Raw genomic sequence first — 26451 nt, 5'->3', positions numbered from 1 at the left:
GATAACTGGCCAGCACCGCGGCTCAATAGGCTAATCCTCCACCTGCGGCGCCGGCACACCGGGTTCTAGTCCCGGTCGTGGCGCCGGATTCTGTTCCGGTTGCCCCCCTTCCAGGCCAGCTCTCTGCTGTGGCCCGGGAGTGCAGTGGAGGATGGCCCAAGTCCTTGGGCCCTGCACCCACATGGGAGACCAGGAGAAGCACCTGGCTCCTGGCTTCGGATCAGTGTGATGCGCCGGCCGCAGCGGCCATTGGAGGGTGAGCCAACGGCAAAGAGGAAGATCTTTCTCTCTGTCTCTCTCTCTCACTGTCCACTCTGCCTGTTAAAAAAAAAAATCCGATAACTGATCATCTCTCCTAATTCCCTGAACAATTAATAAATGAATCATTGTCTGTGGGGATGGAGAACATGAAGACCTTTGAATAATCTTATAAAAATCAAACAGTGAAAATTCACTTCATTGAATGTCATTAGAATCACCTAAAAATCTTTTTGTTTGTTTTATTTGAAGGGCAGAGAGACAGAGAAAGAGAGATAAAAATCCCCTGTCCACTGGTTGCTCCCCAAATGCCCACAAAAGCTGGGTCTGGGCCAAATTGAAGCTGGGAGCCAGGAACTCAATCCAGGATTCCTACATGATGACAGGAACCAAACTCCTTGAGCTATTACCTGCTGCTTCCCAGAGTTTACATTAGCAGAAGGCTGGAATTGGTAGCCAAAGCCAAGATTCAACCTTGGCACTCTGACCGTGGGATGCACTTGTTCCAAGCAGCCTCTTACTAACTACACCACCCCCTTGGAATGCTTTTTAAATTACTAATGACCCAGGCTTATCCCCAGAGTCTCAGTGGCGGCTCAGATACCATTTTTTAATATATTTATTTTCATTTTATTTGAAAGGTAGAGATTCAAAGAGAAAGGTACAGGCATACAGAGATCAATATGCTGACTGCCTCTTCAAATGCCAGGGCTTGGCTAGGCCAGATTCAGGAACCTGAGCCAGGCCCAAGCTAGGAAAGTGAAATTCTTTCTAGGTCTCACACATGGGCAGTAGGGAACCAAGTACTTGAGCCATCATCTGCTGCCTCCCAGGGCGCCCATTAGCAGGAAGCTGGATTGGAAGCAGAGAAGCCAGGCACTCTGATATGGGATGCAGTCATCCCAAGTGGAGATTTAACCACTGTCCCGATTGCTCATCCCTAAGGCCTCATTTTTTAAAACTCTGTAGATGTCCTAAGAACCCCTGGAATATGTAGAAGCAACACAACAGAGGAATCCTTTAGAGTCTCGTCAGTTGATTGAACATAGGGACTGAAGGGGGGACCCTGAAGGAGAGAGATGACTTTGAATGGGGTTATGAGATTAGGTGTCACGTGACTGGAGAGCCAGTTAACAGAAACAGGGAGGGAATTCAGGAGGCAAGAAGATACCTGGCTGTTGTTATACCAAGTGTAAGCTGCCAGCAGAACATGCAGATGGGAATGTCTCGGACACTGTTGGAATGTAAGGTCACCTGTGTTATTGGCATAATGAGTCTGTTCTAGAGACAGTGATTGCAGAATGCCTTACAAAGAGGTGAATGTGAGGGTGCTGGGGTGAATGAGGACCTTGCGAGAGAGTAGAGGCTCTGAGTTTCTCAGTGCGATTCCAAACTACTTTAAAATCATAGATGCTTCTCATTAAAAATGTGGATTCTCATATCCTTCCTCCGGAAATTCTGGGTTGGGGTTGGGGCCTGGTGATTTGAATTTTTGTGACATTTAAGGTGATGACAGTGTACCCTAAAATTGGAGCAGTGCTAGACAGGGTTGTGGGGGAGAAAACTATGAAGACAAAACTTGAGGAACATCTATGCTTGGAAGCTGGGAACTTAAAGAGGGGCTGGTAAAAGGAAGAAAGTAAGTCATAGCGGTGAGACTAGCATGTGAGAGAACAGCAGTGTGCCTGGATCTGAAGGGCAGGGCCGGAGGTTAATGAGAAGTGGTGGGCAATTTTTTCTTAGAGTCAGTGCCTTCTAATTGGCATAGGCATCTTACAAAAGAAAATCTACCATGGTGGGCTTGGTCAATTACAGCAGGGATGCATTCCTGCCAGTTAGGACAAGATCAGTAGATAACATCTGACTAGAAAATTTACCCTGGTTCTGTCTCACTCTTCCTATGACTCAGCTACTGCCTTCTGTGTGGGCAAACACAAAGCCAAACCTGTAACTGTGGTGGCTGCAAAATCATCCAGAATAAGCTAATCAATTGTAACTGAATTGTGAATTGGTTCCATCACTCATGTGTTTTGAAAGTCACTAATCACAGTATTACATGGTTTTACCTAACTTTATTTTAGGATGATTTTTTTCAAGTGATTATAAGATATTTTTTTCAAAATTTTGCATTTTTAAAAAATTTATTTATTTAAAAGGTAGAGTTACAGAAAGAGAGGAAGAGAGGAAGAGAGAGAGAGAGAGAGAGAGAGAGAGAGAGAGAGATATCTTCCAGATAGTGGTTTACTACCCAGATGGCCACAACAGCCATGGCTGGGCCAGACCAAAGCCAGGAGCTTCTTCCAGGTCTCCCACATTGGTGCAGGGGCCCAAGTACTTGGGCCATCCTCCACTGCTTTCCCAGGCTCGTTAGCAGGGAGCTGGATCAGAAGTGGAGCAGCTTGAACTTGAACAGGTGCCCATATGGGATTTCATGCTGCAGGCGGTGGTTTAACCTGCAATGTCACAACAGTAGTCCCCAAAACTTAATGATTTAAATGATAGGTTCACAGCAATCATTCAGGTTAATTATGACTCAGAAGAATGGAAAAACTCAAAAAACTAAAAACTATTGAAACCAGTCCTGAGAAATAGTAGAGAAGGAAATTAGTACTAGCAAACTGGAAGTAGGCAAAGGTCATCCTGATCTTCAGAACAAGAAAAGGGAGAAAGTTACTACTATTAAGCTTGATGTATGCTGTCATCAGATTTTTAAAATACATTAATTCAGCTTTATAGATGGTGCTCTCGAGGTCTTATGTACTTTGTTAAAGATGAAAAATCAAGCATTCATTTCTAGGAGCAGCATGAGTTTGCTAAGCAGTCTAAAGTGTCTTCTTTTAATTTTTAAAAAGATTTATTTTTTATTTATTTGAAAGGCAGAGTGACAAAAAGAGAAAGAGATCTTCTATCCGCTGGTTCACTTCCCAAATGGCCACAATGGTAGGGGCTGATCTCCAAAGTGGGTGGCAGGAGTCTAACTACTTGGACCATCTTCTGCTGCTTCCCTAGGCACATTAGCAGGGAGCTGGATCAGAAAAAGAGCTGTCAAGGCTCCACTTCATTGCAGGTGTATGCTTAGCCTGCTACACCACAGTGCTGCTCCAAAAGGAATTCCTGTAAGACACAGCTACATAGAAAAGTCTAGACAACTTTTAAATGAATCAAGACAGACCAGGTTACAGCAGCAAGTTAAGCCACCACTAGAGATGCCAGCATCCCACATAAGAGCACCAGTTCAAATCGTGGCTGCTCTGCTCCCAGTCCAGCTCCCAGCTAATGCATCTGGGAAGGCATCAGATGATACCCAAGTACTTGGACCCCGTGGGATACCTGGATAGCCTTGCAGCCAGCTGAGGAGTGAAACAGTGGTTGGAAGATCTGTGTGTGCCTGTGTGTCTGTGTGTCTGTGTGTGTTTCTGTCTCTCTGTCACTCTACCTGTCAAATAAAAATAAATCTTTTTAAAAAATAAATCAAGAAAGGAACACTGTTTTCCACCTTACATAAAACTTTCTGAGCTTTGGGTCTTCATCTAACAAAATGTAGGTAATAAATTTATGAAGTCTGGAAAAGTGCTTTTTTTAAATGTCCATGACATATTATAGTAAAAAAAAAAAAAAGTTTCACAACAAACAAGACTAAAGGGGGAAAGGAGATTGCAAGGGAAGAAGACGAGGAAGGGCAGGAAATGCACATCTGACATAAACCAACTTTAGGGTAAAAAAAAAAAAAGAATCTTCATGAAGGAGCCAGGCCCAGAAAAACATACCACATGTTCTCTCTGAAATATGAAAGTTTAAAAAATCAGTCAGAACTTAGGGTAGTGATGAGCAGGAGCTGGGAAGGGGCGGGGGAAGGAGCAGGGAGGGAAGCTGGGTAACAGGTGCCAAAACACAGTTAGAGGCCAGCATTGTGGCACAGCAGGTGATGCTGCCACTTGCATGTCAGGCATCCCGTATCGGAGTGCTGGTTCGAATGCCAGCTATTCCTCTTCCAATCCACCTCTTGGCCAATGTACCTGGGAAGGCAGTGAAAGATGGTCTGAGTACTTTGACCCCTACCACTCATAGGGGAGAGACCAGGATGGAGTTTCTGGCTCCTGGCTTTGGCCTGGCCCAGATGCAGCTGTTGCAGGCAGTTGGGGAATGAACCAGCAGAGACCTTTCTCTCTCTCTGTCTTTCCACCTTTCAAATAAGTTAATGAGTAAATCATAATAAAGCACATCATTAGAAGGAACAGGTTCCAGTGTTCCACACACAGTAGGACATCTGGAGTTCACCATAATGTGTATCAATCTGTCGGAAGAACTAGAGATTTTAGGCTCCAAGCATAAAGAAAAAATTAGGAAATAGGATGGGGCCGGCGCCGTGGCTCACTTGGTTAATCCTCCACCTGCGGCGCCGGCATCCCATATGGGCACCGAGTTCTAGTCCCAGTTGCTCCCCTTCCAGTCCAGCTCTCTGCTATGGCCCGGGAAGGCAGTGAAGGATGGCCCAAGTGTTTGGGCCCTGCACCCACATGGGAGACCAGGAGGAAGTACCTGGCTCCTGGCTTCGGATCGGCATAGCTCCGGCTGTAGCAGCCATTTGGGGGGTGAACCAATGGAAGGAAGACCTTTCTCTCTGTCTCTCTCTCTCACTATCGCTGTCAAAAATAAATAAATAAATAAATAAATAGGAAATAGGAATGCTAATTATCTGATTTGATCAGTTTATACTGCATACAAATGTTGGTATATTATACAAGTACTATGTGTTATAAAAGTTTTTAAAGAGATGAAGAGAAGATGTTCTTGGACGAATCCTACCACTTTTTAAATAAGGACTAGGGAAGGTAGGTGACTTGCATTATCTCACAGCAGCTTAAAAATAAGAAGAAAAAACACCAAGAAGAGGAAGGGACAAATGGATTATATGTTAGGGGAATTCATGCAAGGAAGAACCTAGGAGGCTTGGCACAACTAGCCAGGCAGTCCTGCTCACTACTCAGCCGAGTGGACCCATGCCTGACCAAGGCTTTCTGAATAGTGATTTCTCAAAGGTCTCAACAGACAGCAGGGTCAGACACTGTCTTCCACCCTCAGGCCTCATCCCATTTTTATTTTATTTTATTTTATTTTAATTTTTTGACAGGCAGAGTGGACAGTGAGAGAGAGAGACAGAGAGAAAGGTCTTCCTTTGCAGTTGGTTTACCCCTTATGGCCGCTGCGGCCGGCGCATCACGCTGATCCAAAGCCAGGAGCCAGGTGCTTCTCCTGGTCTCCCATGCGGGTGCAGGGCCCAAGCACTTGGGCCATCCTCCACTGCACTCCCGGGCCACAGCAGAGAGCTGGCCTGGAAGAGGGGCAACCGGGACAGAATCTGGCACCCCAACCAGGACTGGAACCTGGTGTGTTGGCACCATAGGCAGAGGATTAGCCTATTGAGCCACGGCGCCAGCCACCTCATCCCATTTTGTACACAGACCTCTCTCTCTCTCCAGGCCAACATCCAGAGAGAAAAAAATCAGGCCTAAATATAATTGCTTTACTCCCCATCCCTCCGTTTTACAAAATGAAGCTACCAAGAAGGAATAATAGTAATCCTTTAGATTACTTTAGAGGTTTGTACGATAGTCAGGCCCCATATCCTTGGGTTTTACATCTGTTGGGTTCAGCCAATCACACAGTTTGAAAATAGTTGGGACTGAACATGTATGGACTTTTTTTCTTGTCATTCCCCAAGCAACACAGTGTAACAACTATTTTATGGCATTTACAATGTGTTAACTATCATAGGTAATCTAGAGATTACTTAGAGCACACAGGAGGATGTACCCAGGTTATGTACAACCAGGAGGCCATTCAATACGAGGAACTAATATGCATATTAGGGAGGAGGGCCAGGAGCCAATCCACAGTAGATACAGAAGAACATCCGTATTTTAGCAATTCAGAGAAATGTGTACATTCTCAAAAAGACTTTCCTTGAGTGCTACACCCACAAAACGTCTACTCATATGATTTACTGGAAAAGGAATGCACCTATTGTCTGTCATTCCTTGAAGATTTTCTTTCCTTTTATGTCAGCTCAGTCACTAAAACTAACAATGACAGAACACTAGGAACCCGAAATGCAACTCTGTTTCAGGATAACAATATCTGACATATAAGATCTCTAATGTCTGATATAATAAAAAGATACATACATTTATTTCCTCACTGAGTTACATTATTTTACAGAAATGAAAAAGGTAAAAGTGATATTCCCATGAAGTAATATTTTAAAATGCAAAGTTTGAAAGAAAAACCAGGGCTGACATTGTGGCATAGCAGGTAAAGGTACTGCCTGTAATGCCAGCATCCCATATGGGCACTGTTTGGAGTTTCAGATGCTCCACTTACAATCCAGCTCCCTGCTGATGACCTGGGAAAAGCAGTGGAAGGTGATCCAAGTCCCTGGGCCCCTGCCACCCTTGTAGGAGACCCAGAAGAAGCTCCTGGCTCCTGGCTTCAGCCTGGTCCAGTACTAGCCATTGAGACCATCTGAAGAGTGAACTGGCAGATGGACAATCTCTCTCTCTTTCTCTCCCTCCTTCTCTCGCTCTCTTGCTGTAACTCTTTCAAATAAATTAATAAATCTTAAAAAATACAAATAAAAACAACCTTTCAGCCAGCTGGTATGTGGGAGTCCAGGGTTGGGAGGCAGCTGCTCAGAGATCTCTTGGTTCATATTGTGACAGGAAACATTTGTGTACAAAGATTTATGTAACAGTCTTACTATTTGTATACTGTGTACAAATTTGAAAGTCTGATTTTTTTCCTGTAGTTTATATGTACTTAAGTTTTAAAATGATTAAACTACTCCACATGGTAAAGAAATAAGAGGAGAATGGTTTCCTTAAATTGTTGTTTTTGTCAGTGAGATAGAGCTGCCCCCAGCCCAGCAAACAGCTAATAACACATCATAAATTCTTTTGCTTTAAGGCAGACTCCCCTGATAGCACAGGTCTGCGGTTGTAGAGATTCATTTTGAATGCAGACCTGGGGGTATGGAAAGTTCCTGTGCAGAAAAGAAAAATAATTTGTGTGGTGTGTGTTTCAGGAAATGTAACAGAAAGGTGTATACTCTAACAATAATTGAAACAAATTAAAATAAACAAAAAAGTTTTGCTTTCTCCTTTTCATTTCCAAAGTCAGTGTCTCAAAAACCTGTCAAGCTACTCGCTGATACTGCAGCAGCAGCAGGAGTGATTCAGGAACTCAGCCTGGGACAACCATTTCCTGTCAGTTCAATCTGATGAGCAGGTCGTCTGTGATGTTCAACCACGTTGGAGCCTCTATATTCAATAAGCAACTCTTGCATGGCATGCCATACACATCAATGTACCTTAGTGTTGTATACAAAATTGAGATAACTAAACAAATTCAAATGGGTTACACTGATATAAGCTTAAAATGTTGCTCCGTTTGTACTTCCTGCACTCCACCTTGACCCTAGTGGTTTATCAGGTTGGATTTTTCTTCTATGCCAAACCCCACCTCCTCCAGCCCCCCACCACTGCTGCATTGCGCTGTCTCTGAGCCCTGTAATCGTCCCTGTGCTTCCTACTCTTGTCCCCATAGTCTATCCTCCCCCTTAACAGGATCCCTTCAGGAGGACCTTTTTAAAACACAGATCTGATCTCACATCACTGTGCAGCCCAGAGTCTTTCCTGTGGCTTCCAAAGCCCTGTGCAAAGTGGCCCTGGATACCTTTCCAACCTCACTTGCGGCCTTCCTCCCCCGTGCACACTGCACTCCAGCCATGCTTGTGTTAGCCTCCTAGCAGCTTTGGGGCCACCCAGGCACAGCACACTCTGCCTTGTGTTCTCTTGCTCCTGTCACATGGATTCCTACTTGGCTCAGACCTCTGCGGAGATGCTCTCTCGACAGAGAGCTTGCCCTGAGCAACTGAAGCAATAGCCCATCACCCTCCACTATTGCCCATAGCTCCCAACCCCTTTGCATCATCTTCCTTCCTCCTTCTGTATTTTTCATTATATTACTCATTTGTTAAAATGAGTCTTTGTTTAAAATGTATTTATTTTTTTGAGAGGCAGAGAGTTAGAGAAAGGCAGACAGAGAGATAGCTCCCTCTGCATCTACTGGTTAATTCTGAATGCGCTGGGCTGGGGTGGAAGTTGAGAGCTGGAAACTCAATCCAGGTCTCCCAAGTGTGTGGATGGAATCCAGTTACTTGCGCCATCACTGCTCCCTCCCAGTAGGAAGCTAATGTAAGAAGCTGTAGCTGGCTACTAAATCAGGCATACTGATATGGGATGCAGCATCTTAACCAATCTCTTAACTGCTTGGCCAAATGTCGATCCCCTTTTGTTCTATTATTTAATGACTGTCTCCCCACATTAGAATATAAATTCATGAGGTCAGGGGCTTTATGTTATTCACCCACTGTGTCACTAACACCTGGAAGGACCAGCCCAGCATGAGTCCTCCATAAATACTTGTTAGATATAAAAAGATAGCTTTTAAGAATGATCAAGTATGTTTCTTCCCAACCGAGATCTACAGGGAAATAGCAAAATGCTGTTCCTGTGACAGTTCAGCTACGTCAACCACAAGTGAAGAATACAAACATAAAAGGAAAATAAAGTGAAGATAGTGGGAATGGGAGATTGGAGCAGTTTTGCAGACAAGATTCTTTGAGGCCAGCATCTGGACGGGTGTCATACAGCCTTCTCTTTCTCTGCAGCAATGGAGGTTTACTAGCCTCACCAGCTAAATAGCCCTTTGATGTGGACTCGTTTACAGAAGCTAACATCAGGATCCATACTGATTCAGTTATTCATCCAAAATGACTTCAGGGCTGCTGGATAGCTTGTTCCACAAAGTTATCCAGGGGGCCAAGGGCCCTACTGTCTTCTTTGTTTTTCTTATTTGCCTTCTGTTCTCCACAACAGAATCACTGATGTTATCTCATGAGTACTGTTGGTCCAGAAAAAGTCAAAGAGGGGGTAACACAGAATCTCCAACTGTCACTCTGATCACAGTTGATCTCAGCCACACAACCATGTTTAGATACAAGGAAGGCTGAAAACAAAACTATCTGTTGGCCATATACTCAGCTAAAACTCTGAGTAGGAGGAATTCTAGAAAAAGAGGGAATGGACACTGTGGGCAATTAGTAGTCTCCACTTACAAGATCAGTTGGGCACTACCACTACCAAGGTGATCTACTATTTCAGCTACTATTCCAGGATCTTGAATGGACTCAAAGAGACTCCCCAGTCTTCTGTGTGTGGTAAGACAGGCACCCACTATAACACAAGGAAGACTATAAATCCTTAAGCAAGGCACGACAGGGTTCAAAGTAGAGAAATTGCCCATCAGTTTGGAAGGCTCAGAAATGAGCCTGCTTTGAAGAAAGTGGAAGGAGAACATTTTAGGGCAAGAAGGGGAAAGGAGAGGATGCATCTAAGAAACGCAAGCCTCATATTCTGATTTAGCTACGTGTAAAGGGAATTATGGAGGAAGAGGCTGAGGACTTCTTGTGACTTCTTGTCACCTGGCATGGGAATTGACACCGTTTTGGGCAATAGTGATATGATCTGGGTTGGTTTTATAGTAACCATCCATGAACATACACCAAGTTAGAGTAGGCAGAGACTGCATAGGGGGAGACTTAGTTTATAGTCCAGAGAGTGTTGCCTGATAAGAGAATGTTATAGGAATAAAGAAATGCAATGCCTTGAAAAATCACTCTGGTCAAATACTAGGTGCATGTACATGTTTAAGAACATATTTACTGAATGTCCACTATGCTTAGTCAGTGCCTTTCAAGCTTCTCTGACTATATACAGAAAGAAAAAAATTTCTTCCCTTCAATGTGTTTTCACAAATATATTTGGAAATAAAGGTTTTATAAAACAATACTTCAGTCAATGCATTCTCTATTTTTCTACTCTCTGGTTCTTAATTCTAGACTGAACCACTAAATTAATTGTTTGAAAAACATTTCCTTAAGTACCACAAGGGAGGTTTGATAAATACAGTACATGAACTATCCAAGTCTTTTAAAATATTATGTTTGTTAAGGGAATGAAAAATGGACACAAACACAAATAAATATGAAACAAGGGGAAATCAAGGAATTCTGGAGATGGAAGGGACAAGCCATCTTGTCTTAATATTTCATGTAATTAGTAAGCAAATGTTACAGAAATATTAACTAACTTGTTTTACAGCACAGAGCAGAGGAGTGCTGCAGTGTCTAGAGAAGCAAAGCCTCTTGGGGAATGCTAGGTTCTTTCTTGTGTTATCAAATTTCTTTTTTTTTTCTTTTTTTATTTTTGATGGGCAGAGTGGACAGTGAGGGAGAGAGAGAGACAGAGAGAAAGGTCTTCCTTTGCCATTGGTTCACCCTCCAATGGCCGCCGCGGCTGGCGCGCTGCGGCCAGCACACCGCGCTGATCCGAAGCCAGGAGCCAGGTGCTTCTCCTGGTCTCCCATGGGGTGCAGGGCCCAAGCACTTGGGCCATCCTCCACTGCACTCCCGGGCCACAGCAGAGAGCCGGCCCGGAAGAGGGACAGCCGGGACAGAATCCAGCGCCCCAACTGGGACCAGAACCTGGGGTGCCGGTGCCGCAAGGCGGAGGATTAGCCTATTGAGCCACAGCGCCGGCCTCAAATTTCTTTTTTTTAAAAGCAGAGTTACAAATGCAGTGATATATTTCAATTTAATTTAATTTAATTTAGATTGAGCAATATGCATTCATATCATAAATGATATTCAGAAGTTCTATTCATATTGGCTGTATCTATTGAAATATTCTCATAGGTTATATGATCAGTGATGTTGACTGGCCATGGGACACATATTTAAAGCTGTGTGATAAATAGGTTATTTCAGGCCAGTCAGTGGATCTCTGTGACTGACTCTCCTTTGAAGGCATTATAAAAATTACATTTGAGGCTGTTAAGCCCATCAGAAGTAAACAATGGACCAACTCCCCCCTTATCCCCAAATCCTCATCTCCATCAAGAAAAGACAGGGGACTCCTGGTTCCCAGTTCTACCCACGGTCCTAGGATGTGAACAGCTCCTCAAAAGTTTCTGTGCTCCTTTGAGTCACATTATTTATTATCACTAGGTTTTCTGTTTTGTGGAACCAGCTAACATCTGAGATTGTGGTTTTGACATGGTTGCTGAAAAATATGGAACCAGGTGCACAGGTGTTGCTGGTACCACACTTGTGGCTCTGTTTTCTTCATGTTTTCTCAACTTGACTGTTTCCCACTTACAAAATATTATAAAATGAACTTGAAAAATTCTACCAGTTAAGGTCAAAACTTTCCATTAAATAACCCATGTTAATGTCTTTTATACTAAGCTTTTCTTTAAATTCAATTTTTAAGGAATTGCTCAATTAAAATATGTTCAATAAATGAAGATATTCTGCCCTTTTCTGGTAGAATTTAGTAAAAAATTGATTATGATGGTCTGCATTTAACTTGACAAGTTTAATAACCAAATGAGTTATTTTGTGGCATAATTGCAACAAAAATATCCATGTTTTATTATTTATTCAGGTATATAAAGAATAGTAAAAATGATATGGCAGTCGTATTTTGATGGTGTAATTTTTGCAAAGTATTATATGGTATTAGCTTTTGTCTAAAAATGTGTAAAGGACAGTTATGTATCCATATCATGGGCGATTAAATGATTTATTGCAAAATATGTAATTTATTATATTTCCTCTCAGGTACTTTTTCTGCCCACATTCTGATTAGAAATTTATTTAAATTTTTTCACGAAGTATAGCACAACATGGTTCTTTAGAGTTACTTCTGGCATTTATGGCTTGAGCATGGTTGTATTTTGCCTTTTAACAACTAAATGAATTCCACATGAAGAGACTGTGCTCACTCTCTCTCTCCTCCATTGAAACCCACAGACGTCTTGCCGGGAACGCACTGACGTACATTCCCAAGGGAGCATTCGCTGGCCTGTACAGTCTCAAAGTCCTGTAAGTAAACCAGGGATTCCTGGAGGAAGCTCTGATGTTAGTGTGAATGACTGCCAATTACCTTGTAAAAATGGAGGCCCTCTACAAACTGCTTAGACCCCTGAGATAACCCATCTAAATTCACATAGACACTTCACTTCGTGCTGTAGAACAATACTGTACCTGGCTAAATTTGTTCACTAAAAAGAATCGATCTCTCCTTTTCTAACTTTAATACATAAAATATTGTTCCTCCAAATAACCACCTCACCAATTCAAACTTTTAAAAGAATATTCCCCTAATTTTTTGTTATGAAGCTTGTTATGAAGTTTGTCTTGAAGCATTTTGATAACTGAGTGAATGGGGCTGACACAATGAGATCAAAGCATCAAATCAGTTTTAAAGTTTGTTACCTCATCATGCACGAATTAGAAAAAAGCTAAAGAACACCAACTTTGTGTTCCACTTGTAAATATGTGCAGGGGTGCATAGGACATAGCGAATGTGCACAGTCGTTGCTTAATTAATGAACAGTAATTTATCGAAAATTATAAATGTGAACATTCTTATTATTTAATGTACAGCTGCCTAATTTGCTTAGCAGAACGTGTGAGTATTGAATACTTCCTTCTCCTAGTATCCATTGCTTCACTTTTTTCAGTTCATTCTGTATAGGCAAAACAGGCATGTAGCAGAAAAAATAAATAATGCAACTTGAAATTCTGCATCATGGGAAAATTTTATCTCGGAAAAAAAATCTTGGTTTTTGTCATTTCCCGTTTTTTCAGGTAAAATTATTAATTCTGAAAAACCATTTGATGTTTTTCAGCTTAATGAAAATTGCACTTAGGTGGCCTGAGGGATATGAAGGTTAAAAAACAGGATTTAATTAAATTTAATACTTTGTTAAAAGTTAATTCAACAGCAGAAACATTGTTTGGTCTACACTGGTGACTGGGTTTAGTTTCCTTTCCTGTTTGGATGATTTATGCTACTAAGCAGAACTATTTTTAGGGTGTCATGTTGCCAAACCTTAATGCTAAATCATTCTGTGGTAAAATTCTCAGTTGTAGCAACAGCTCCAATGCACCTATGTCTTCATGAATCCAGGAGAATATTTGGAACAATTCAAAATAAATCAAGAAAGTCAGTTTAGATAAGACAACACAAGTGATTTTTTTCCCTATGTCAAAATACTCAGCAGTAAGTATTTTCAGTATTTGTTAAATAAATGAGATTGTTATCTGTTATCTCAATTCACTTAATAAAACGTTTATTGGATATATAAGCAAGGGTGTGTATGAGTGTTTCTCCAGCCACCACAGTGATATTTGAATTATGGGCATATAATATGCATACATATACATTATATAGCATTAACATATGAATTATATATAAGCTAGGTATTCTAATTACATAAAACTATATTTGTAATAAGTTTTAAATTTATCTGAAAGACACAGAGAGAGAGAGACAGAGGCAGAGATCTTGTATCTACTGGTTCACTACCTAAATGCCTGCAAAAGCCAGGAATTCACCAGGTTGAAGCCAGGAGCTCAGAATTCTATCTGGGTCTCCAACATGAGCAGCAAGGACCCAACTACTTCAGCCACCACCTGTTACACAATGGCAGGAAGCTGAAATCAGAAGTGGAGCCAGGACTCAAACATAGCACTACAATACAGGATGCAGCACTCCCAGGCGGCAGCTTACCTGCTGCACCAAATGCCCACCCATGAATGATAATTTTTAGTCCTTGAGTCCTTATATTGAATTACTCAAAATTTTATAAATGTTTCCACCATTTCAAAAGTTTGTAGTTATACTGCTCTATTTTTCTAGTTGCATGATATTTATATTGAATGTTTACAAAATTAGTGATGTCATCTCTCTTTTTTTTAAAGATGTATTTATTTATTTGAAAGTCAGAGTTACACAGAGAGAGAAGAGGCAGAGCGAGAGAGAGAGGTCTTAACATCCGCTGATTCACTCCCCAGATGGCCGCAATGGCCAGAGCTGCGCCGATCAGAAGCCAGGAGCTTCTTCCAGGTCTCCCACGTGGGTATAGGGGCTCAAGACTTGGGCCGTCTTCTACTTCTTTCCCAGGCCATAGCAGAGAGCTGGATCAGAAGTGGAGCAGCCGGGACTGGAGCTGGTGCCTATAAGGGATGCCAGCACTGCAGGCAGCAGTTTTACCCGCTACACCACAGCTCCAGCCCATGTCGTCTCTCTTGATAACTGGGATACTCCCATAGCCAACTCCTAAAATAGTTTCTGACATAGACACTTAACAAATATGAGTGTTTAGAATGATTGGTTCAGATCTGTTATACAGAGAACAAGGGAGACCTAAACTTAACAACTTTTTTGTTTTGTTTTGTATGGTATTGACCCAGTGCTATATTTTATTAATGGAATATCTCTTGTGTACCAGACAAAAAAAAATTGTGCCTTCATGTCCAATATTGGCTTCTACCCAGAATGCTGCTTTGGCACATACTTTGCTGCGTCCTATAGTATATTTTACATGAACACTCCAGAGCACATTAATTTAATCTCATTCAAATATGAAAATCATAGGTTGTTTCTTAGACTTTCCATTTAAATATACTCTTTCCACCAGGAAAAGAAAAGAACAGAGGCCCTCTAATGTATCCACTCCTAACTAACCAATGTTTCCTGTCTTCTGTTCAGCAGAAGTTCAGCAAAACCTGGTGAGTGATACTCATAGTGGCATTGTGCAAATTATTGCTGGAGATGCAAAGATCAATAAATAGCTTCATGCCTTTGAAGATCTTAGAACCTAATGATAGATTATGGGACCAACCTAATGGGACCAACACAAACAGATCACTGTGACGCTACAGAGGTTGGGAGTATTTAGTCCTGTCCAGTAGTTCAGTTTTGACTTCCCAGGGGATAAGTTGTCTCTGAGAGATGACCTAGGAGCTGAATCTTGAAGCACAACTAGAAATTACGCACCCAGATAAGCTGGCTGTCTGTGTGCAGGGACAATACACACAGAGACACAGGGGCAGGAAAGATCTGGAATAAACAGGAAGTTCCAAGCAGATTACTATTTGAGCACTCATGTTAAGGTGGAGAATATTTGGAGAAGAGGCAAGAGAGATAGAAAGGACCCTGGTCACAGGAACTCCACAGGCCATGCAAGAAAATGTGTACATTATGATGTCATAGGCATGCTGAGGAGCCAAGGAAAAGTTGTAAGGAAAGGAAAGCCACATTCACGTTCAGACTTTGCAAGTTAGCTAGATCACTGTCAACATGAGGAAGGATCAGGAAGAACATGACCCTACCAGTGACTGTGTTCACTCTTCTTTTATTGTGCTGACCTAAAGGCTAACATTCAACAAGTGTACTCAATTATCAAACATTTTGAAACTATTTTGGTGTTAGAGTAATGATTCTCAACCATGTGGTTCTGCTACTGCAAAGTGCTTTGGAAATTTGTGAGGGCATCTTTGACCAGATGATTGGCATGTAATAGACTATTTTTTTTTTTTGACAGGCAGAGTTAGAGAGAGACAGAGACAGAGAGAAAGTTCTTCCTTTTCCATTGGTTCACCCCCCAAATGGCCGCTACACCCGGCCGGCGCGCTGTGCCTATCCAAAGCCAGAAGCCAGGTGCACCAAGCACTTGGGCCATCCTCCACTGCCTTCCTGGGCCACAGCAGAGAGATGGACTGGAAAAGGAGCAACCGGGACTAGTACCCAGCGCCCTAACTGGGACTAGAACCTGGGGTGCCGGCGCCGCAGGTGGAGGATTAGCCTAGTGAGCCGTGGTGCCGACCTAGTAGACTATTTTGTAATGTATGTCACAGCCCAGTGTAAAGAGAATTCTCCCACATCTGACTCGACTTCTGACTATCCCTCCACACCGGCTATAATTCAAGAATACACTGATGCATAATCATACTGAAGGGTTTGCCAAGAAAACACTAATAATTTGGGGAGGAAAAATTAAATGTAACAAGTATATTTTCTCAAAATTATTGAATAATTAACTACGTATCTTATCTGCTCCTGGTGTTGTAGGCTTTCTAACCACATATTTAGTTTAAAATAGTGTTGATGCAGGAGAATTATCTCAAAATCCACAAATTAAAAATATATGACAAATTTAAAATATGTGAAAAGTCTTACATATACCTATTATTCAATTAGCATAAACATAGGGATCTTATTGAATTTCATTAACAAAGCTTGCTTTATAAATATTTTGTATCATTGCCTTTTAAAGTTTTTGAAGCACAATCCTACAAAGTCCATGCTGTGACAATTGTGTAATGATTTATTTACTTGGGAGTGGCCTCTTGTTTTTTTTAATTCTGCTACTTCACTGCCTCCTGTGAAAGCAGTTCTGTGACTGCTTTTTTCCAATTCATCTCAATTCCCTATTGCCTGTGGGGGATGTGCTGTCAGGGGCTTCTGAAGTACTGCAGAATGAATGCTCGCCTCAGCAAATTGCAGAACTGTGAGACAGGAAGATGTTCTCTGTGACATTTCAGCTCTATTCTGTCCAAAAACACAGGGAATTATTTTGACACTTATCTGTAAGGAACACTCATTTGTGAGAATATCCATGCTCATTCGTAAGAGTCACTCTTCAGCATTTCTTTCACTACATTTATGCTTTGTCTTGGCATGTTAGCCTTATTTTCACAAAGATTATTTCCTTCTTTTATAACTTACCATAAGTTTGATCTGTGACAACTTATAACTAGTTTTTATTATAGTATCCAACTAGACCCCTATTCTCATGTTCTGATTCTTGTACAAAATGGCTTCTGATTATGTCATTTTTCTCACACCCAATCTTATTAAAAATATAGGCAAGCATTTTTTCTGCAGTAGCACCAATTTGTTTTTTTTTTCTTAATAGAAAACTTTTATTTAATAAATATAAATTTCATAAATACAAATTTTGGATTATAGCAGTTCTTCCCCCCATTACCACCCTCCCACCCGCAAACCATCCCATCTCCTACTCCCTCACCCATCCCATTCTCCATTAAGATTCATTTTCAATTATCTTTATATACAGAAGATCAACTCTATACTGAGTAAACAGTTTGCACTCTCACAGATACACAAAGTATAAAGTACTGTTTGAGTAGTAGTTTTACCATTAATTCTCATAGTACAACACATTAAGGACAGAGGTCCTACATGGGGAGTAAGTGCACAGTGACTCCCGTTGTTGACAATTGACACTTATTTATGATGTCAGTGATCACCCAAGGCTTTTGTCATGAGCTGTGAGGCTATGAAAGCCTCTTGAGTTCACAAACTCCGACCTTATTTAGACGAGGCCATAGTCAAAGTGGAAGTTCTCTTCTCCCTTCAGAGAAAGGTGCCTCCTTCTGTGATGGCCCGTTCTTTCCACCGGGATCTCACTCACAGAGATCTTTCATTTCAGTCATTTTTTTGCCACAGTGTCTTGGCTTTCCATGCCTGAAATACTCTCATGGGCTTTTTAGCCAGATCCGAATGCCTTAAGGGCTGATTCTGAAGCCAGAGAGTAGCACCAACTTGTTAACAAATGGCAGGTGCCAGCATTGTGGTGTAGCAGGTAAAACCGCTGTCTATGACTTCAGCATTCCATATGGGTGCTGGTTGATGTCCTGGCCACTCCATTTCTGATCCAGCTCCCTGCTAATGTGCCTAGGAAAGTAGCAGAAGATGGTTCAAGTGCTTAGGCCCCTGCCACCCACATGGTAGACCCAGATGAAACTCTTGGCCTCTGGCTTCAGCCTGACACAGCCCTGGCCATTGCAATCATCTGGAGAGTGAACCAGCAGATGGAAGACCTCTCTCTCTGTCGCTCCCTCTCTTTTTTGAATAAATAAATAACTCTTAAAAAAAAACAGCTGCTCATCCCAAACCATAAGTCTGACCCTACCTCCTCATCTACGTTCCTTTGTATTTAAAAAAAAAAAAAAGAAAGAAAGAAAGAAAAAGAAAAAAGATGCATCTCCTATGAATGATAGGCAAGCATTTGATTCACTCATAAAAAAAGTCTCCTAGGGTAGTGACATGTAAGCTTCCTGTGTGTAGTGATACATATATCATTTTGCTGTAAATACTCTTCATAGATTTCTCCTTTAAAATATAGTTAGGGCAGTACACTGTATTTACTTCTTTTTCTGAAATGGTGTGTATGGATCAGCTATATATGAATTTCATGTGTGTATGGTAGAAGAGACATTGTGAAATATTTGCTATTAAAAGGAGCATTTTAAACCAATAGGCCTGAAAACCATAGGGCTGGGGTAAAATGCTAAAAATGACAGACCTATCCCTACACTCATGATTCCTCTTAGAGTGCATGGGTTTAGGTGCCAGCTCTGCTTGCAGTTCCAGTTTCCTCTTAATATGCACCCTGGGAGGCATCAGGGGTGGCTCAAGTAGTTGAGAGTCTGAAACTCATGTAAGAGACTTGGATTAAGTTTGCAGTTCCTGGCTCTGCCCCTAGGCCCAGCCCTGGCCTTTGTAGGCATTTGGGGAGTGGATCAGTGGCTGAGAGCTCCTCACTATAATATATATATACATATATATAGATAGATAGATTTTTATATATGTAGATTTATATATGTATAAAATTTTAAGTGTCTTGGAAAAAGAAATAACTAATTGTATTGTAGGAGATGAAAAATTAAATATAGAAGTAATATTCATCTCAGGCTCTAACAGGTAGGAGGGCCTGTGGTAAAAGAAAAGAAAGATAATTATGATATCCATTAAGATAAAGAATGGGGGCTGGTGCTGTGGTGTAGGGGGTAAAGCCACCACCTATAGTGCTGGCATCCCATATGGGTGCTGGTTCGAGACCTGGCTGCTCCACTTTCAATCCAGTTTTCTGCTATGGCCTAGGAAAGCAGTGGAAGATGGCCCGAGTCTTTGGGCCCCTGTACCCATGTGTGGAAGAAGCTCCTGGGTCCTGGTTTTGGATCGGCATAGCTCCAGCCATTGCGGCCAATTGGGGAGTGAACCAGCGCATGGAAGACCTCTCCCCCTCTCTCTCTGCCTCTCCTTCTCTGTCTGTGTAACTCTGACTTTCAAGCAAATAAATAAATCTTAAAAAAAAAAAAAAAGATGGAGAATGAAGATAACAGCCAGCCTTGGCAATTGCTGCTTTATATCTGAAATCTTATTACAGTAATCTCTAAAGAAATCACTAAAATTTAAGATTATTATCCCCGGGAGGCGGCAAGATGGCGGAATAGGAAGGGAGCACATTGATAGTTCAGCAAGACACACAGGTTAATAAAAGTGGAGATACTGCAGGGTCAAGGAAGAGTAGGGGATGAAACAGCATAGGAAACTCTTCCGGAACTAGTGATTCACAGTGGACCTGCGTGGAGAGCGTGGGAGCCCAAGTTCGGGACACCAGCGGCAGACTCAATGCACCAGCGCTGGAACGCGAGGTGAGCCGAACCTCCATAGCCCGAGATACCAGCAGGCAAGCGGAAAGAGGAGGCTAGAGGGAACGAGGCTTGAAACTCCGTGGGGAAAAGTTCACCAGGCTAACTAGAAGAGAGAGAAAAAAAATAAAAAAAGTGACTGATACGGACACAAGTTTCTCTCTCTCCGCTCACCTCTCAAAGGCGAGCAAGACAGAGCAGGCGCCATTTTGGACATACGTCATAAGCAGGGCGACCTCAGGTCTACACCGGCCCTGAGCCTAGCAGAAAAACCTGACTCTGGGGGGAGGGGTGAAATAACAGGAGATTAGCATCTAACTTGGCAACCCAGTGGGAGACTGCAGGAGAATTGGAGCCCACACTGAGGGCAGCAGAGATTCCCTGTGTGGTCCTTGGGAAAGAGCTTCCGATCTCTGGCTCCTGTGGGTATATCATTTGCCTGCTAACTACCTCCAATTACGTTCAGCTGTGCGGAATTACTTCCCTTTTAAGTCAAAAAAAGAAAGAGAGATTTACCACACCTAACCTGGGAGTGTAATCCTTGACACACCCTCAACCCTGAGGAACCAAACACAGCTCTCAGTCCACACTCATCTCAAGCCTCTAAGGCTCCACTGAAAGCAGACAGTCCACTTAATATAGAGCCATAGTGTAACAAGAAAAAAAACCACAGTGAAGAAACCAAATATCTCCAACATGCCAAACAACAAACGCAAAAACCAAGCTAACAAGAACAAGGAAGACACTATGACGCCCCCAAATGAAAAAGACACCCCAATTCAAGACTATGAAGATGATGAGATCAAAGAAATGCAAGAAGCAGATCTCAAAAAATTGATAAGAACATTAAGAAGTTCTCAAAAACAAATTCTTGAACTACAGAAATCCTTCATGGACAAGATAGAAAATCTCTCTCGTGAAAGTGAAATATTAAGGAGGAATCAAAATGAAATGAAACAACTAGTGGAACAAGAAACTCTGATAGTGACTAGAAATCATAATGAAATGAAGAGTTCAATAGATCAAATGACAAACACATTAGAGAGCCTTAAAAACAGAATGGGCGAAGCAGAAGAGAGAATATCAGACTTAGAAGACAGAGAACAGGAAAGGAAACAGGCAAACCAAAGAAAAGAAGAAGAAATTAGAAATCTAAAAAATATTGTCGGGAATCTACAGGATACCATTAAAAAACCCAACATTCGGGTTCTAGGAGTTCCTGAAGGCATGGAGAGGGAGAAAGGATTAGAAGGCATTTTCAGTGAGATACTAGCAGAAAATTTCCCAGGTTTGGAGAAGGACAGAGGCATCTTAGTACAGGAAGCTTATAGAACCCCTAATAAACATGACCAAAAGAGATCCTCACCACGACATGTTGTAATCAAACTCACCACAGTGAAACATAAAGAAAAGATCCTAAAAGGTGCAAGAGAGAAACGTCAGATCACTCTTAGAGGATCTCCAATTAGACTCACAGCAGACTTCTCATCAGAAACCCTACAAGCTAGAAGGGAATGGCGAGACATAGCCCAGGTACTAAGAGAGAAAAACTGCCAGCCCAGAATACTATATCCTGCAAAGCTCTCATTTGTGAATGAAGGTGAAATTAAGACTTTTCATAGCAAACAGAAACTGAAAGAATTTGTTGCCACTCATCCTGCCCTGCAAAAGATGCTTAAAGATGTCTTACACACAGAAACACAGAAACATGGTCACCACTATGAAAGAAGGTAAAGGAAGGAAACCTCACAGCAAAAGATCACAGGAAGCTCAATTTCTCTTTGACATAGAATTAAACTCTGATGCTCTGTTAAAGCAATGTGTTAATCTATTATGTTCTCTTGATGTCTGTTAAATTCTAATTGTTCAAAAACAGCTGAATTTTTATTAAGAGCTATGGGTTATTTAAATATGTGCTTTTTTCAAAAATTTGAATAATCACCTTGTAACAATGATCAAATTTGGTCTATGTTATGTCATGATTTTAAGAAATCTTATTTCAACCAGATATTTTGGAGACATGATAGTTATCTTAATGAGAAAGCCCCAGAGGCTTAAAGGGTTAAATACTTGTAAAATCCTACAGGTGCTTTCAAAAATACTGTGAAGTAAGCAAGTGCCTCTTGTTGGTTGATGAGTTTATAATTTTAAATTGTCAGCAAGCTATCTAGGACTTGCTCCCTCATTTCTCTATTCTAAGCCCAACTTGTTCTTTCATTTCTCTATTCTCTTCAAGGTAGGAAACTAACTCTATTATGAAGGAATCTGTAGGATGCACAATTTAATCTTTAGACCTTATAAAAGAGATGGCTAACATTTTTCTGCAATAGCATAGCCAAAATAAGAACTCAAATAATAATCTCATAGCTAGATTCACTTCGCCATCAGCGAAGTATACAGTAAGTAGAAAAAACCTCCCTTTCAGACCAAAGGGAAAGAAAGTTTTAAAGTGAGAATATAATTTTCCTCATGGGCATTGTCTACCTTAGAAAAACTACTACAGAACATGCCTGTGACTATAGACTTGTAGTTCAGGCCACCGAAGATTAGAGATGGGAAACGGGCACTCCCTTGACTTGCATCCTCTGGTCTGCTTTAACACAAACCAGGAGGAAAAGAAAGCTCGGCATCAGAAGCAATGGGTGGCAGGCCTATTAATGGCTGATCTGTACAGTGATCTGCCTTCAAGGAGACCCAACAGGCCAGTCCACTGCAGTGGCTTTCAATGTGGTAAGCCTGGGCTTCAGCAGAAGTCAGCTTGTGAAGAGCCCTGGCAGCTCTGCCAAGAGTTGGATCACTGGAAATGGACCTGCCCTGGAGTCGAAGGATGCCTAGGTCAGAGCCACAGATCTTATTGGCTCTAAGCTGAAAAGCCCTTCACTCAGCCCAGCTTCCAAAGTGACCACTGCAGCTGAGGGGATGGTCAAGTAGGGTCAGCAACATTGCAGGCAGAACTGTAAATTTCTTGTTAGAGATGCCACCTGCCTTTACCTGGCCAGCTCTCCTCCCAGGCCAGCCAAGTAATGAAAGTCAACAGAGTGCCTTCCCCTAGGAGGTTCACACCTCTCTTAGGATATACCCCATGTGAAGAGATAGATAGGTCTGGGCCTCTGAATTTACAAGGCCTAAAGCCCACCAGATTATTATCAAGCCCCTTCTATCAGGTTCTATTTGCCTCTCAATCAGAAAACTTAATTGTAGCTTAGACAGCACCTTTCTTAGCTCCTCTAATAATGACTCTGTCCTTTGTTCTAGGCCCTGTCTAGTGCACTTGGGCCTCATTCCTTTGTAATCATAACCTCTACTCTACCACCAATGGCTCACTCCCAACCTGTGTGTACTGATGGTCCTCTTCCCCACTTAATGCTGTATAATTGTTCAAACCTGGTAAATGCCACTCTTAGGATCATTGGTTACTATCCTCACTCTGTCTTTTATGACCTCGTCTAAATATGATCAGAGTCGGCAAACTTGGAAGGCTTCCATAGCCTTGGCAACTCATGACGACAGCCTAGGATGGTTACTGGCGCCATAAACTAGAGTGTCAATTTGTTGGGTCAACAACAGGAGCCACTGTGCACTTGCTCCTCATGTGGGATCTCTGTCCTTAATGTGCTGTCCATTGTGATTTAATGCTATAACTAGTACTCCAACAGTATGTTTCACTTTGTGTTTCTATGTGGGTGCAAACTGTTGAAATCTTTATACTAAATTGATCTTCTGTATATAAAGAGAATTGAAAATGAATCTTGATGCAAATGGAAGGGGAGAGGGAGCGGGAGAGGGGAGGGCTGCGGGTGGGAGGGAAGTTATGGGGGGGGGGAAGCCATTGTAATCCATAAGCTGTACACTGGAAATTTATATTCATTAAATAAAAGTTAAAAAAAAAAAAAAAGATTATTATCCCCATAACTATTGGATCAACAAAAAAATAAATTATTGGTTCTGTATTGCGAGATAGCTAATCTGCTGGAGTTCTGAAGCAGGCTATCCTCAACAAAGGTCCATTTTCTTGTGTAAGCCATTCAGTCAAGGAACAACTAATCCTCATGTACCCCAGCACCAAACCCAAAGCCACATGGAAACCACAGAAGAGTCACAATTAACCCAAATTCCCCAAAATCCATATAGACCCAGACTAGAACCTTGACATTGACTTGATAGCTACACGTGAGACAGTTAGGCAGAGGGCATACCCCAGAACCAGGACATCGCCACGAGGTCCCAAATGAAGAGGTTCTTTCATGTGCCTCTGCTTTGCCTTACCTGGTGTTCTTTAGTCTTCTTGGCAAGAAGGCAGAGGAGGAGGGAAAGGGGAAAGGGAAGAAGAGACTAGCAAAGTGGGTAGGACAGTAGCATGGGGAAGCTGTATAAAATAGTGAATATTTTAAAGCTCCTCAGAGAAAGAAATTAAGAAAATAGGAAGTCATCCTTTGTCTCTAGAGATAGTGTTTCATTTCCCTTTCTTACCCATATGTGAAGGATAAAAGGAAAGTAAATGCTTACATCTATATTCAGTAAGTTCTGCTTGTGTGCAGTGTACTCAGTGAGGAGCATTTGCCCAAGAACCCAGCAGCTGTGTTGGGAGTGCTTTCTGTTTTAATTGCACTCTGTTGTGCTATAAACCCTTTCATTGTTTTCTCTCCCGTTGGAATATTTTAAACAACAACAGGATTTTCTAATTAACTCACTGGAGACTTATAAGGATATAATGGAGATAATTTGCTCTTATTTTGTCATTTGAAAGTAATTAAACTAAAGTTCTTTATTTGGGGCGCGATCAGGGCTTAAATTTTTGAGTTACATTTTTGTGTTTTACTGGTAAAAGTAAATTAAGAAATCAAATCTCTGCAAGTTAACTTGGGGGTAGCTTTAAAAGTTATCATTAGTAAAGCTAATTTATGGTCCATTTTTAAAAGTAAGATATATAAAGCAACTGAGAAATTTGCAGCTATTCAGTGAAGGAAAGCTATCTAAATATCTCTTTTCTACTCCCATTTTCCAGATACTTTAAGAAAGCCAGCTTTTTAAGAGTTTCACGGTTTGGTTAGCAAAGCACAGAAGGACAATTCAATACCAGCAATAACCATCTATTAAATTCTTTATATGTCTAACAATCATTTAAGTTTATCACTGAGTAAATGAGTTGGCTTAGAAAATGTTATTAAATGAACTTAAAATTAGTGGATTGAAACGACTTAGACAAATGTAAAATAGCACAGAAATCTACACTTTTAATATTCAGGTAAATTATTCAGGATATGGAATTCAAATTGAAGTTCCCTAACCAGTAAGTGAAGTATGAGATCTCCCTAAAATTCAACTCTATTCATAAGGAACCAATACAACTGAGAGTTTTGATTTATGAAATTTAGATAATTTAGATTAAATTCAAGTTTAACATAATAAAATTAGTTGAGTAGGACTATTGGAATATGAGTTGACATCAAAATGTTCATGGAAATGGAATTAAAATGTTTATTTTGATATAAAATATTTTAAATGCATGTGTAGTTATTTCATAATACACATTTTTCACAAATTTTGAAGATCCCCTCATACAAATGACACAATTAAATTTCTAAGAAAACAATCTCAGGCCAGCGCCGCGGCTCAATAGGCTAATCCTCCGCCTTGCGGCGCCGGCACACCGGGCTCTAGTCCCGGTTGGGGCGCTGGATTCTGTCGGGGCGCCGGATTCTGTCCCAGTTGCCCCTCTTCCAGGCCAGCTCTCTGCTGTGGCCAGGGAGTGCAGTGGAGGATGGCCCAAGTGCTTGGGCCCTGCACCCCATGGGAGACCAGGAGAAGCACTGGCTCCTGCCATCGGATCAGCGCGGTGCGCCGGCCGCAGCGCACCAACCGCAGCGGCCATTGGAGAGTGAACCAACGGCAAAAGGAAGACCTTTCTCTCTGTCTCTCTCTCTCACTGTCCACTCTGCCTGTCAAAAAATAAAAATAAATAAATAAATAAATAAAAATAAAAAAGACACCAGTGTCCCACACTGGAGTGCTTTGGGCTTGACCTCCAGCTCCAGCTCCTGACTCCAGCTTCTCTCCAGTTCAAACCCTGGGAGGCAGCAATGATGATGTAAATAACTGGGCTTCTGCCATCCACCTAGGAGACCTGGATTGAGTTCTGTCTCCTGACTTCAGCCTGACCCTGCCTTAGCCATTGGGGTCTTTTGTGGAGTGAACAGCAGGGATGGGAGATGGGTTCTCTCTCTCTCTCTCTCTCTCTCTCTCTCTTTCTTTCTCTCTCCCCCTCCCTCCCATTCTCTTTCCCTATCTCTTGTCCTCACTCCCTCTAGCTCTAGATCTCCCTCTCCATCTCAAATAGACAAATAAAAATTGAGGGGAAAGAATGAAATAGCATAGTATGGGGTGTTCTCAGTGGGTGGTACCCTGCTTAGCAATATCCATGTCACCTGGGAACTGCTGAGAAGTACCCTGGCCCTTGACCACACCTACTGAACCAGAAACTGGGAGTGGGGCCTGGCAATCTGTGTTTTAACAAGCCTTCCAGTAAATTCTGATGGGCCCTAAAGTTTGAGAACTGCTGGCATAGAGTTTTATTTTTCTGTGACTCAATTAAAGTGTCATACCCAGCACAATGCTACTATATCATTAGTTTCGAGAAAGGGTTTATTAAGGAATGTGTAAAATGGTCCAACATCTCTTGATTGCCTCCCGTGTAACAAGTATTGTTCTGTGTACTTTCACTCATTGAATCATCACAATAAGCTCTGTGAGGTGGATGTCCTTCC

The 26451-nt window shown here is 41.7% G+C and overlaps 1 protein-coding gene across 1 annotated transcript in view; it reads left to right on the top strand.

The window, feature by feature from the left end:
* The window catches only part of LGR5 (leucine rich repeat containing G protein-coupled receptor 5), a 222789-nt gene that overhangs the window by 98050 nt on the left and 98288 nt on the right, over positions 1 to 26451 (top strand). The window contains exon 3 of the mRNA XM_062203223.1: positions 12191 to 12262. Coding sequence (XP_062059207.1) covers positions 12191 to 12262 — 72 coding nt within the window. The remainder of the gene's footprint in view (positions 1 to 12190; positions 12263 to 26451) is intronic.

The sequence above is a fragment of the Lepus europaeus genome, chromosome 10, assembly GCF_033115175.1.
Source record: "Lepus europaeus isolate LE1 chromosome 10, mLepTim1.pri, whole genome shotgun sequence".
In the NCBI taxonomy this organism is placed as follows: domain Eukaryota; kingdom Metazoa; phylum Chordata; class Mammalia; order Lagomorpha; family Leporidae; genus Lepus; species Lepus europaeus.
This window is presented reverse-complemented; position numbering and strand designations above follow the sequence as displayed.